Source organism: Xyrauchen texanus, chromosome 25, assembly GCF_025860055.1.
Source record: "Xyrauchen texanus isolate HMW12.3.18 chromosome 25, RBS_HiC_50CHRs, whole genome shotgun sequence".
Taxonomy (NCBI): domain Eukaryota; kingdom Metazoa; phylum Chordata; class Actinopteri; order Cypriniformes; family Catostomidae; genus Xyrauchen; species Xyrauchen texanus.
The window spans coordinates 4,818,155-4,832,309 of NC_068300.1; the positions used below are offsets into that span (position 1 = coordinate 4,818,155).

Sequence of the window (14,155 nt, forward strand, 5' to 3'; positions counted from 1 at the left end):
GAACGAGGAGTGGGTGGACTTTTAACATTGTAGGGGGGTTGTGTGTTGTTTTTTGATGTAATCAACTTTATGCTACAAATGGAAACAAACAACAACTTCAGCACATTGCTTTTGCAAAGATTCACATTTAGTTGGGTTCTGCTCACATCAGCACCTGATCATCTGGAACACAAGAACAACAATACAGTACATACATAAAATGTTCTCAAGATGCAAGTTGTACAACATCACACCACCAATACGGGCATGTAGTCTAATGATTGCAGGTGCTGCCATCTTCTGGTGGAGAGTCATCGTCACAATAATTTGACAAGACTATCCTGCATGAATTCTCTTATGACTTTTTAGGTATTTTAACTGAGTGAAACTCTTTTCAGTGTGAGCTTTTGTAAGGTTTCTCTCCAGAATGAATTCTCTCATGTAGTTTCAGGTTATTTAACTGAGTGAAACTCTTTTCACAGTGTGAGCACTTGTAAGGTTTTTCTCCAGTATGATTTCTCTCGTGTATTTTCAGGTGTTGTGACTGAGTGAAACTCTTTTCACAGTGTGAGCACTTGTAAGGTTTTTCTCCAGTATGAACTCTCTCATGTGATTTCAGGTTGCTTGACTCATTGAAACTCTTTCCACAGTGTGAGCACTTGTAAGGTTTTTCTCCAGTATGAATTCTCTCATGTGATTTCAGGTTAACTGACTGATTGAAACTCTTTCCACAGTGTGAGCACTTGTAAGGTTTTTCTCCAGTATGATTTCTCTCATGTGCTTTCAGGGAAATCAGATAAGTGAAACTCTTTTCACAGTGTGAGCACTTGTAAGGTTTTTCTCCAGTATGAATTCTCTCATGTGTTTTCAGGGAACTCAAATGAGTGAAACTCTTTCCACAGTGTGAGCACTTGTAAGGTTTTTCTCCAGTATGAATTCTCATGTGTATATTAAGATCTTTATTACATGTTAAACTCTTTCCACACTGAGAGGTTAAAGATTTATTGGCTGCTTTTATTTTAGGCTTTGAGTCACTCAAAGATTTTTCTCCAATTTTGAAATCACGAGGTTTCTCCTCCACTTCAATCGGTTCTTGACTTTCCTCTTTCACTTCCATCAGCTCTACAATGAACAAAAGTAAATTGACAAAAATCAGTTGAAGAGGGACAAATGTAAAAAAGAAATCACATTGAACCCTAATGCAATTTATGGCAGAATACAACAAAGGTCAAGATGTTCTTTGCTGTGTAATTTATATATAAGTATATATTTAATAGGGCTGTCAAATATCTATAAAATTACACAATTTAATTGGATAAATTACATGGGATATCAATTAACATGTGAGATATTAGATTATATGAGACATTGTACTTTTGCATAAGACTAACTGCTGAACAAGATGTTTCTTTCTTTCTCGTTTCTCTTTCGTGGAAGAAACTATTCTGCTATTGTGTAGTCCACTATGTTAAACTAGGTCAACCCACATACGGTGAAGAAACTATTCTGATAAATTCTATTGGTTTATACTGCTTTACCGAATGAAATACAAAGATGTTCTTGAACAATAAACGACAAGAGAAGGAACTGATACACTCAGACTGAGACAAACTATTGATAGAGGGACCAAAAAAAAAATCCTTACCAAGTAAACATGTTTTTCTTACACATTTGGGGGCTCGTCCGGGATTTCTCCAGACAGGTAAGGTCAATCTAATTATTTGACAATATTCCTGTCTGCAGAGAAATCGAATAAAACATAGATTCCATTTTTGCGCTGTGTTAGGGTACCTCTTTTTCAAGAGACGGTTTGCCCTATTAGGAATACAGGAAGGTAATACCTTATTTTACTAACACGGTAATACTGTGGTGTTGCAGTTCAATATACGTGATTCAAAATTTTAGAAAAAGTGTTTCTCTGCATCAATGTGCCCCTGGAAAGGGAGCTCTAACTCTGGGAGATACAGAAAGGAGGTAGAATACCTCAGATTTACTGTTGCAGTTTAACATTTCCTGACTAAGGTGGGAAGAGGCCGGGATAAAGTCCTAGGGAAATAAGATTATAGTCTGCATCCGCGTTTGCAAATCTGATTAAGTTATGACATTTTTAGATTACAATATATATTTAAGTTCTGATACATACATGGATATGTGCATGGTTACAGTCACACCTCGATAGTTCAAATTGATAAAATGCAAGTACAACTTGGACCTCAAGTAATAACATTTCCATTAGATAAATAGAATAAAAAAAACGCTATTGGCATGGTTGTAGATCACATGTCTCCTGGTTTTCACCACAATGCCAATACGCAATGAAGAACATGATAAAAGTATAGACGGTCTGAAAGGAATAAACACCTACTGATCCATTACAATTTCGGAGGGGAAAAAATACCATTGATTGTGACTCAGCCATCAAATTACACAAGTTGAATTACTTTTGAATTAACACTATTATACATAGGCATAATAGTACTGTACATGACCACAAATTGTGATTACGATCATAAAATTCATAATTGTAATTACGTTTAATACTGCATATAACTGATGAAAATGTTAACTTTAATAACGTAAATTGTAGATGAATGTTTGTTACGGCCCCTAGGGTTGTCTAAGGGTATGAGGGGGTAACATTTTAATTGTAAACTGATTAAAGGTTTGTATTTGGGTTGGCAAATGACAATAAGCAACCAGGCAAGTAAACAGTATAAAATGGTAATTTAATCGGAGTTGTACCACCGTAACAAAGTCAAGGATAACTGAATAAGGCGTTTACATGTTATGCAAAGAACATACTAATAACGAAACCAGAGGGAAAAAGGACATGAGTGGAGCCAAAGAAAAGAAAGAATCAAAACAAAACAATTCTAACTTATTTTTATAGCCCTCTAAACTCAATAAATTGTTAGATCAAACAAAACACAAGAAAGAAAATAAAACAGGTCATCAGCGTTGGAAACGCCAAAGTCTAAACTATTCTAACTGCTCTCAAAAAAAAACACCAAAAGTACAGGGGTTGGCACTCACTCCTAACCTAAGGTGTCTAATACAAAAATCAGTCTACGTGGTGCAAGGTGTATGTCACGTGACATTTTACCTGTCCACTTTTCCACTCTGGTTAGATGAGCAGAGAGTTATATAAATAATGATGATGATGACAAAGTCACATAACCACGAATGGGTAACGAGTATCTTTGTCAATATTCATAAAGAATGTACAAGGTCACAAAGAACCAGAGACAATACACAAATATCAGCAGCTAACAAGTAAAGCTGTCATCAAATGAAAAAGCTCCCAACACATGGATTCAAACAGCTTTTAAAATGAAGGAAGGGCCATCCATTGGTGGAGAGTGGAGATGATGTCATCAGGGTAATTGAGATTGACAGCCCAGATAACCAATAACAGCAACCTAATCAGAGTGTGTAAAAAGAGAGGGAAACAGAGAAGAGAACACAAAACAAGCATGCATACACATACATGCATAGGGATGTAAAACCCCTACCCTTAAGAACAAACATATATGTTTTGTTCACAAAAATCAAACATTACATAATTATACTCTAGAAAGAGCATCCGCAATAACATTATCTGCTCCTTTCTTATGTTTAATTTCTAAGTTGTAACTCTGTACAATCAGAGACCACCGCATCAAGCGCTGATTCGGATTACACATACGGGACAAGAAGACCAAGGCGTTATGATCAGTATAAACAATAAGTGGGAGATTACTGGAACCGACATAAACCTCAAAATGCTGTAAAGAGAGCAACAGAGCCAAAGCTTCTTTCTCAATGGTAGAATAATTCAGTTGGTGCTTGTTAAATTTGCGGGAGAAATAACTAACAGGGTGTTCTATTCCATTCCCATCCTCCTGGAGTAGAACAGCACCGGCTCCCACCGCACTGGCATCAACTTCCAATTTGAAAAGGTAAAGTGCAGTCTGGAGCAGTGAGAACAGGAGTGTCACACAAAAGGGCTTTCGCACTGTCAAAAGCATGTTGACACTCTGGGGACCAAATATAAGGTTTAGATGGACTCAATAATGTTGTGAGGGGATGAACGACAGTAGAGAAGTTCCTACAAAAACTACGATAATACCCAGCCATCCCTAGGAATCTACACAGTTCTCTGCGGGTAGTAGGAGCTGGAAAATCAACAATAGCGGTTACTTTAGCTTCCACAGGCCGAACTTGACCGTGACCAACTTCCTTACCAAGATATGTTACAGTAGCTTGCCCAAACTCACATTTTGCTAAATTGAGTGTTAGAGAAGCTGCTGCAAATCTTTCAAACACCATTCTCAAAAGACACATGTTCATCCCATTCTGATGAATATACAACCACATCATCTAAATATGCACTGCAGTTGGGTACCCCTGCTAATACGATATTTATGAGACGTTGAAATGTTGCAGGAGCATTTCGCAGCCCAAAAGCCATGGTATTATATTGAAGGAAATTATCTGGTGTTACAAACGCTGAGATTTCAGAAGCACGGGCAGTGAGTGGAACCTGCCAGTACCCCTTTAATAAATCCAACTTACAAAATGTGCTGGACCCACCTTGTCTATACAATCTTCCATGCGGGGTAAAGGATAACTATCGGGCACTGTTACAGCATTAACTTTACGGTAATCAGTGCAGAATCTGAATGTTCCGTCAGGTTTGGGAACAAGCAAGCATGGAGAACTCCAAGGACTACAACTGCTTTTGGCTAGTCCATTTTCCAGTAAGTAACTTACCTCTTGTTTTATAAGAGCCCTCTTTTCGACATTAACACGATAAGCATGTTGCTTAATAGGACTGGCACTATTTACATTAATGTCATGGTGCAAAACAGAGGTTTGGGTAGGAACATCACTGTGAAGCAGCATTACGCAGCACTACACCATCCTCATCAACACACGAAATTCCAGGAGAAAATGCTGCATCCGAGGTTACAGCCACAGAAGAAATAACAGGCATTGCAGTCTGTCCTGTAATTCCTACTGGAGCTTCCCCTCTAGTATGACATGCCTTTAACATATTGGCAAACTCGAGTCTGGCGTTTCCTATCCGGAGTACGAATGACATAATCCGTATCACTCATTTTCTTTGTAACATAAGGGCCAAAGAAACGAGCGGATAGAGCAGACCCTGGAACAGGCAACAGCAAAAGCACTTTATCACCAGGCAGAAAAGATAGAGCAACCGCTTTCCGATCAAACCAGGCTTTCATTCCGGTCTGTGCAGCAGCTAGAGACTCTTTTGCAAGAGAACAGGCAGTATGTAATCGGTCTCGAAACTTACTAACATACTCCAACACATTAGTTTCAGGTTTTGAATCCACCTCTAACATCTGTTCTTTTAGGAGTTTTAAAGGCCCCCTAACACTATGATCAAACACAAGTTCTGCTGGACTAAACCCTATAGATTCTTGTACCGTTTCACGCACAGCAAACAGAACCAAGGGAACTCCATCTCAATCCCTACCTGTCTCCAGGCAGTACTTGCGCAACATCGATTTCAGAGTCTGATGAAACCGTTCCAGGGCGCCCTGACTTTCGGGATGGTACGCACTGGCAACTCGATGATTTATGGAGAGAGAGATTTCATTACCTGTACAAACAATTTTGACAAAAAATTTGTACCTTGATCTGTCTGTATAGTCTTAGGCAGTCCAAATGTGGAGAATAACTTAACCAGTGCTTTAATAATAACAGATGCAGTGATTTTTCGTAAAGGAATTGCCCCAGGAAATCTAGTAGCCACACACATCATCGTAAGCAAAAACTGATTTCCCGATCTGGCCTTAGGCAACGGACCAACACAATCCACTATTGTGTGTTCAAAAGGTTCTCCCAACACCGAATAGGAGAGAGTGGTGCAGGGGAATCCCTGATTTGGCTTCCCTACGAATTGGCAGGTATGACAAGTACGACAGTACTGGGCGACATCTTTTTTCAACCCTGGTCAAAAGAAATGCCTCAATATCCTATAGTAGGTCTTGGTAACCCCCAAATGACCAGATAGCTGATGATCATGGGCAAAACATAACACATGTTGACGATAAGAGGAAGGAACAACAATCTGGTAAACAACATTCCAGTCCCACTCTTGATCAGTGTTGGCACACCACTTTCTCATCAGCAAGTCATTTTCAATAAAGAAAGCAGTTTTCTTATGTCTTGCAACATCTGGAGAGACCACAGAAGCAAAGGATTTTGTAAGGGACGAATCTTCTTTCTGGGCAACAATAACCTGCGCACGAGTAACTGAAAGCTTCAGGGAGTCAGTGTCTGATATTTCTGATTGTGACTTCGGAAGCAAAACACTTTCTGAGTGAGTGTTATTAGTAAAATCACGTGCAAATATTGAGTCTGACAAACTTACCACATCACCCCCTTTTCGTGACTGAGCACGTGTGACTGCGCATGCAGAAAAAACATCGGAGTATGTGCTAGACAGTTCTGTTGAATCACAAAATGCCTCCGGTTTGTCAAGGACTTCTAACAATGTCATCACTTTTCCACCTGCAAGGTCATTCCCAAGAATGAAATCTACTCCCTTTACGGGAAGTCCTGGCCTTACGGCAACTTTCACATATCCGGTTACTAGTTCACTTTGTAGATGTATATACAATGCAACGGCACTTTTATGAACCCCATTTCAATTCCCTGCACTATTACACTAGAACTAGAGGTCGACCGATATTGTTTTTTTCAGGCCGATGCAGATGCCGATCTTTTGAAATCCGGGTCGGCCGATGGCCAATTAATGCTGCCGATTTATTTTGGCCGATATGTGCTTGTTTTTAACCTCTTATTTGAACCTTTTATTTGAAAGATAAAACGTAACACAAATAATTACTTAAGATAGACAAAATTTCTCAACAAAAACATTTATTGAACACTTGAACAATCTGCCCTTGTACACTTAAATTAAAAATGTATAATATAAAAGCATATTGTATAAAGAGTAATCCACGGAACAGGCAAAAAATACAGAAAACCAAGAGACATGAAACCAGGGAAAACGCTCGGAAATGCAGTGCAGAAGAAAATAAACTGCCAAATAAACTTTTCAATGAAAAAATAAAGTTTAGTGCACTTAGCAGCATTTATCAAACTTCTGAGAACAATAAAATAAATTAACAATTTTAACAATAGTAGTGCTGACACACATTAGCAACATTTCTTTGTTTTAGGTTTGAATAAAAATGTATACAGTAAGTAACAAGTGAACACAATAAATCTTAATCACAATAAAACAGTCTTGAAGTTACTAAGTGAATAAAAAGTCTTTAGTGCACTTGACTTAGCAGCGCCATCTCCTTGTTTCTGAGGGAAGGAAGATTTGTAAACAACAATACAAAAAGGAATGTGCATAATATTATATTTAGTTTTAATCCAACTTCCAGACCCTGAGTCTTCTTCAGCCCACCCATTCTCCACTGAAAGTTCTTAGGCTAATACTCCCAGTTTAAGAGCTGCAGGTTGTAGTGCAGGAAACCCAACTGCTCTGCATGTTCCCCCGTGAGCCTGCTCCTCTTCTTTTCATAGATAATCCCAATCTCACTGAATATTCTCTCGCTGGGAACAGAGGATGGCGGTGGACAGAGGAATTGTCTTGCAAGTGGTGCAAGAAGGTATAGGCGGGATGCATTCTGTTTCCACCATTCTAGTGGCAGACCAGTCTGTCTGTCAATCAGTGGCTCTCGGAGGTACTGATCCAGCTGCTCAGTGATGTGTTGCTCATCATTTTCTTCAGCAGGAGTTCCACCATGTGCCCCCAAAATGTTTGCGTACATCTGTTCAAGAAGACCAGAGGGACCGGGTTGTTCTTCCTCTTCCTCCACCCGTCTCCGTTTCGGATCTGATTCTTGGACTCCAGTGGTGGCTGTTTTGCACTGTTCAGACACGATGGCGTTCTCTTCTTTCACCCATTCTTTGGCCTTATTCAGTGTCTCCACTGCAAAGATCTGACCCTTATAGCGAGGATCCAGCAGCGTCGCCAACACCAAACATCTGTTCTCCTCCATCTTTGAAAATTTCCTCTCCAAGCTTTGAAACATGGTTTCCCTGAGTGTTTTGATACCACTCGTAGTGGGACCCTCTGCCTGAAGCACCATCTTCAGCACAGCAATGCTGGGAATGACGCAGGAGATGGACGCCTCTGCCTTACTCATCTCAAAAGTGACTTCCTCAATGGGGCCCAGTGTCTCGATCAAATTTGAGATGAGGGCCCACTGGTCTGCAGTTGGGGTTGTAAACTTTCCATGTTCTCCTGCATATATGTTCAGAGCACGCTTCTGCTCCAGCATCCTCTGCAACAGGTGTAACGTGGAGTTCCAACTGGTGGGAACAGCCTGAATTATGCTGTGCCGGGGGAGGTCAAGTTCTTCTTGAATGTCACCCAGACGCTGTTTTGAGAGCACAGAGTGGCTGAAGTGTGTAGCACATGTCTTTAACTTGGCGATAACATCCACCACTGCTCTCTGACTGCTGATGCCCTCATTTACCACAAGTTGTAATGTGTGTGCACTGCAGCTGAGATCTGGTATTTCTGCCAATCTGAGGCCTTTAATCATATTAGCACCACTGTCTCGGAGCACAAGCACAACTCTGTTGTGGGTGATGTCCCAATGTTTCAGCATGCTAAGGAGTACCTTGCTGATGTATTCTCCAGTGTGGGAGCCAGACATGGCCTTAACATTTAGTACCACTTGTTTTCTTTCCCAGTCACTATTAATGAAATGGCATGTTAGACTCATCAATGACTCTGTCTCCCCAGACCAACAGTCTGTCGTGAACGACAAATGAGGGCCAGCATTCTCTGAGGTGATCAGTGTTTTGATTTTCCTCTCCACACCTTTCATTATGTTTTCAAAAATGTCTGTGCGGTAGTATTTTTCAGTCTTGAGGCTAAACCGGGGTTCCAGTGTTGCAATAAACGCCGAAAACCAACATCCGAGACCACTGTAAATGGCTGGTTGTCTGTAGCAATCATTTCAAGTATTTGTGTATCAATCTTTTTTGACCTCTGGTCAGAATTTTGCCATTTTCTTTGCGAATCGAATATTTGTGTTACTGTAGACTGACTGAGATTGGTGGAAGCAGCAGCCGCTGCATCTTCTTTTTCTTTTACTGCCTCTTTGTAATCCTGGAGGTGGTTTGCCTTCAGGTGATTCCACATGTTTGTAGTATTTTTACTTTTGCCTTTCTCAGCCCCCATGCTTACAGTCTTGCCACATATATTGCATTTGGCCTTCCCTTGTGTTGGCTGGGTGAAGCGCTGCCATAAGTGGGTTGTTTTCTTTTCAGCCATCAGACTGTATTGACTAAAAAAGGGGACAAATACAAGGTTATGTTAGTATTTTTTGTATAGTATCTTGACGTCATCTTCGAGTCATTTTATAGATAGGTATAGATATAAAATAAAATGTTTCATGATTCAGCTAATAATTCAGTGCATTGTAAATAATACAAGGCTAAAAACGTTTCTACCCTCTTCCCAAAAACTGTCCTGAAACATGTATTTTTGGTTTGTTTGTTTTGTTTGTTGATATGGTCATATGGTCAAAATTGAATGATTTAATAATATAGTAATAACTATAACTTATAACAATAACGTATTTCACTGCTAAATTGCTGTTGAATGAAAAAAACAACCACCAGATGAGAAAATGGGATTTTACAATAACTTTGTTTAATAATAATAATAATATATATATATATATATATATATATATAATTAAAGATAAACAAAAGATAAACAATTACACAAAGATAAACATTATATAGGCACAGTGATTTAATTTCAGGAAGGTCTACTAACATTACTGTTGAGGTGTGGTCTAAAAAGAAATCTAATAAAGTAATCAATTGTAAAATAACACTGCATAGTTTATCATAGATAGATTAATGCTTATTAATGCAGAAGTTATTCATTCAAGAGCTGTAAGTGATTTTCTCTTTGCCTTTTGTTGTTTGATTCGCAGTAATGGCTCAATCGTCAACATTTTCATTAGACCGCTTCCCCTTTAAGACCGAGTCTAATAGGCTTCTGATGCAGCATATTTTCTCCCAACTATTTCCATAACTACGTCCATTTAAGACATAAACTGTGTTTAAGTGAATCTCCAAGCCGGTCGTTTTGACATATTTTTGTGTATAGTTGATCATTTATATCATAGATATAAACCAGGCTAGGTTTGAATGTTTAGTTCTGTCACTCATTAAGCAGGTCTCGTGTTGTGCTCGCTGTAGCAACGCGTGAGGGAGATCTCTACCTCTCTCTCTCTCTCTGACTGCTAATAGCTAAATTGCATCACAGACAAATGGTTTCATATTATTATACATAGAAATTGCTGGCGAGATAAAATAACTTTCTCTTTATAGCAATAACACATGTATTTTCTTAATTTCTCCAGTACCGACAGCAGAACCGATAACGTCCGAGCTTACCAAATCCACTCCTTCAATAGCATATAGCGCGTTGGTATCTTTTTTATTACTTATTTCTCTGCATTGAGTGACAACCCTCTCAAATATAAGACACACAAACAGAACAAATAAGTCTCAGATTCACTGTCTGTAATTGCAAAATTCTTGCTTACTTATTGTGACATGATAACAACCCTTCTTCTGTGATAATGCAACTTCAACTATGCTATCAATATCCAAAGTAGCTGAACGTCATGTCAACTATCGCGTTTGTCACGTTTTTTCTTGAAGTTGGCAGTAACATATCAAAAGTTTTTAATTAAATATAAAGGAGTTATACAAATTTAATCCTTACCGTTTTCTCCAAGGAATGTAGCTCCTTCCTTCCCTCTGCTGGAAAATGACTCTAGGGGCAGCGTGCGTCAAACAGGTGTTCCACAACAACACTAGGCTGCCCACAGATGCGCCTGCCTAATAATCGGCTTGATATACTTGGATATTGGCCGATGCCGATTAAGATAAAAAAAGGCAACAAAAAAAAAAAAATCGGCCGATTAATCGGCCGGCCGATTAATTGGCCGACCTCTAACTAGAACCGCATGAAGTTTCATTAGACAAGGGTAACGCATCAGCCGCAATGAATAACTGTGCCGCGCCCGTGTCTCTAAGCATCTGAACCTCTTTTTGATCTTCCGGTTTTCCAGTTAACGAGACTAACCCTTTCAAAAGAAAAGGATGATAAATGGCAGGAATCACCTCACTAGTACGAGGTATTACTAAACCAACGCCCTTGCTTTGCGGTTGGTGTTTGCGTTTTAAAGTAGTACAATCTGCTATGACATGTCCCTGTTTGTGACAATAGAAACATTCCCGAACTTCTTTAGGACGGGGAACACTGGACTTAGGATGAGTAAACTGTGACTGAAAAGAAACAGCTAGAGACTTCTCTGCACGTGTCGAAGTGAAAACATTTTTATGTGTTAACACAAACTCGTCAGATAATACTGCTGCTTGTGACAACGAGGTTACCTTTTGCTCATTAAGATAAACCACCACACGCTCAGGCAAACACCCTTTAAATTCTTCTAGCAATACTAACTCCCTTAATGACTCATAACCATCAGCTTTACTTGAAGTACACTATTTATCAAATAAAATCCCTTTCTCCCTTGCGAACTCCACATAAGTCTGGTTGGCATTTTTTTATGACTTCTAAACCTCTGTCGGTACGCCTCGGGAACCAGCTTATAAGCACGGAGAATAGCGGATTTCACTGACTCATATTTCAAACTCTCCTCCAAAGAGAGAGTAGAACATACCTCTTGAGCTTTTCCTATTAATTTGCACTGTAGCAAAAGAGACCAAACATCCCTTGGCCAATGAAGGGCTGAAGCGATGCGCTCAAACGCACTAAAATATGAATCTACCTCTGATTCTCTAAATTGCGGCACCAATGCAATATGTTTGCTAACATCAAAGGTGACAGAAGACAAATCACCTAACGGAGGTACATTAGATACCTGACCCCGGCTATGTTGTACAACCGAGCCAGCAACAACCTTCTCTGCCTCTAACTCAAGCTGTCGCAATTTCACCTGCTTATCAGCTTCGATCTCCAGCCTGCGTATTTCTAAACGTAGCTCTAATTCGGCCTGGTGCGTCCGAGTTTTTTCCTGTGCCTCATACTGTAAACGAGCAAGGCGGACTTTCAATCGTGCCCCCTCTCGTGACCCAGTAGAAACAGGAGAAAATGGTTCAAAGGGTGGTAAGCCGGCCTTGGCCCCAGCCTCGGCACCTGCTCTAACCTCCCGTTTTTCCACATCATCCCTAAAACTGGAATGATCAATGACAGCACCAGGTAGCTCTACATCTCTGCCAGTCTCCTCACCACTAGCTCCAGATAAAAAGAGAACATTAAGGTCTACTAACCTCTGCAGAATTATGCTCTTAATGTCTTTCTTAAGAGCCTGCCTCCCAATCTGAATGTGATCGTGTTCTGCTATCATCAACAGATCCTGTTTCCTACATAGATCTATCTGTTCTTCAGAGGGACTACTAATAAAGCTTTGTAAATTGAACAGCGCAATTACTGTTAATAAACAATCCACACTAGAACACCGCCTCACATAGACATGCTTCTAACACAACACTAGAGCAACTAAATGGCAATTTACCACCAACACACACAAAAACCCTTCCAGGACATGGGTCTTCAAAATAGAGATCTATATATTTATTTGAAAGATCCTGGACGAGCCCCCAAAAATGTTACGACCCCTAGGGTTGTCTAAAGGTATGAGGGGGTAACATTTTAATTGTAAACTGATTAAAGGTGTGTATTTGGGTTGGCAAATGACAAAAAGCAACCAGGCAAGTAAACAGTATAAAAAGGTAATTTAATCGGAGTTGTACCACCGTAACAAAGTCAAGGATAACTGAATAAGGCGTTTACATGTTATGCAAATAACATACTAATAACGAAACCAGAGGGAAAAAGGACATGAGTGGAGCCAAAGAAAAGAAAGAATCAAAACAAAACAATTCTAACTTATTTTTATAGCCCTCTAAACTCAATAAATTGTTAGATCAAACAAAACACAAGAAAGAAAATAAAACAGGTCATCAGCATTGGAAACGCCAAAGTCTAAACTATTCTAACTGCTCTCAAAAAAAACACCAAAAGTACAGGGGTTGGCACTCACTCCTAACCTAAGGTGTCTAATACAAAAATCAGTCTACGTGGTGCAAGGTGTTTGTCACGTGACTTCTTACCTGTCCACTTTTCCACTCTGGTTAGATGAGCAGAGAGTTATATAAATAAAAATGATGATGATGACAAAGTCACATAACCACGAATGGGTAACGAGTATCTTTGTCAATATTCATAAAGAATGTACAAGGTCACAAAGAACCAGAGACAATACACAAATATCAGCAGCTAACAAGAAAAGCTGTCATCAAATGAAAAAGCTCCCAACACATGGATTCAAACAGCTTTTAAAATAAAGGAAGGGCCATCCATTGGTGGAGAGTGGAGATGATGTCATCAGGGTAATTGAGATTGACAGCCCAGAAAACCAATAACAGCAACCTAATCAGAGAGTGTAAAAAGAGAGGGAAACAGAGAAGAGAACACAAAACAAGCATGCATACACATACATGCATGCATGCATAGGGATGAAACAATGTTAAAGTATCTTTAGTCTCTGTGTAAACTTAAGTGCTTCAGAGTTTCATGCAAACAGATCAAAAGCGAGCAGTGCGAGACCAACTAGGCTGGGAAAGCAGAAATACATGGCCCAATTGATCCCAATCAAGTAAACTGGGATATTTGATCAATTAAAACTGTGACATTTTGAAAATATAAAGATATGGGATCTGACATAAGCTGTCCACTTCCTGATGAAACTCCAAAACAATGGATATTTCGTAATAACCAAGGATACAATACTGAGCCGTATATTAGTAATTTGGCCAGCTGGTCAGATGGAAAAAATGAAGTTAGATCCATATCCAAGAGATGGTTCATTTAGTGATAGGGACATGAACGAAGCTAAAGCTATGGTAAAAGGCAGATGGGGGGGGGGGGGGAGGGGGCACAATGGGATAACAAATATATGAAAGTGTCACATGATGTACAAAAAATAAATCAAATTAAACCAGTCTGGGACCAAGGGCAAGTTCCACAAACAGGCAGCCGTTGTGTACAGCCCTAATAGCAAAAGTACACCGCCGCCACAGT

At 39.6% G+C, this 14,155-nt stretch overlaps 1 protein-coding gene across 1 annotated transcript in view; it reads right to left on the reverse strand.

The window, feature by feature from the left end:
* The window catches only part of LOC127618946 (uncharacterized), a 647,429-nt gene that overhangs the window by 164,233 nt on the left and 469,041 nt on the right, over positions 1 to 14,155 (reverse strand). The window contains 1 exon segment of the mRNA XM_052091648.1: positions 387 to 917. Coding sequence (XP_051947608.1) covers positions 387 to 917 — 531 coding nt within the window.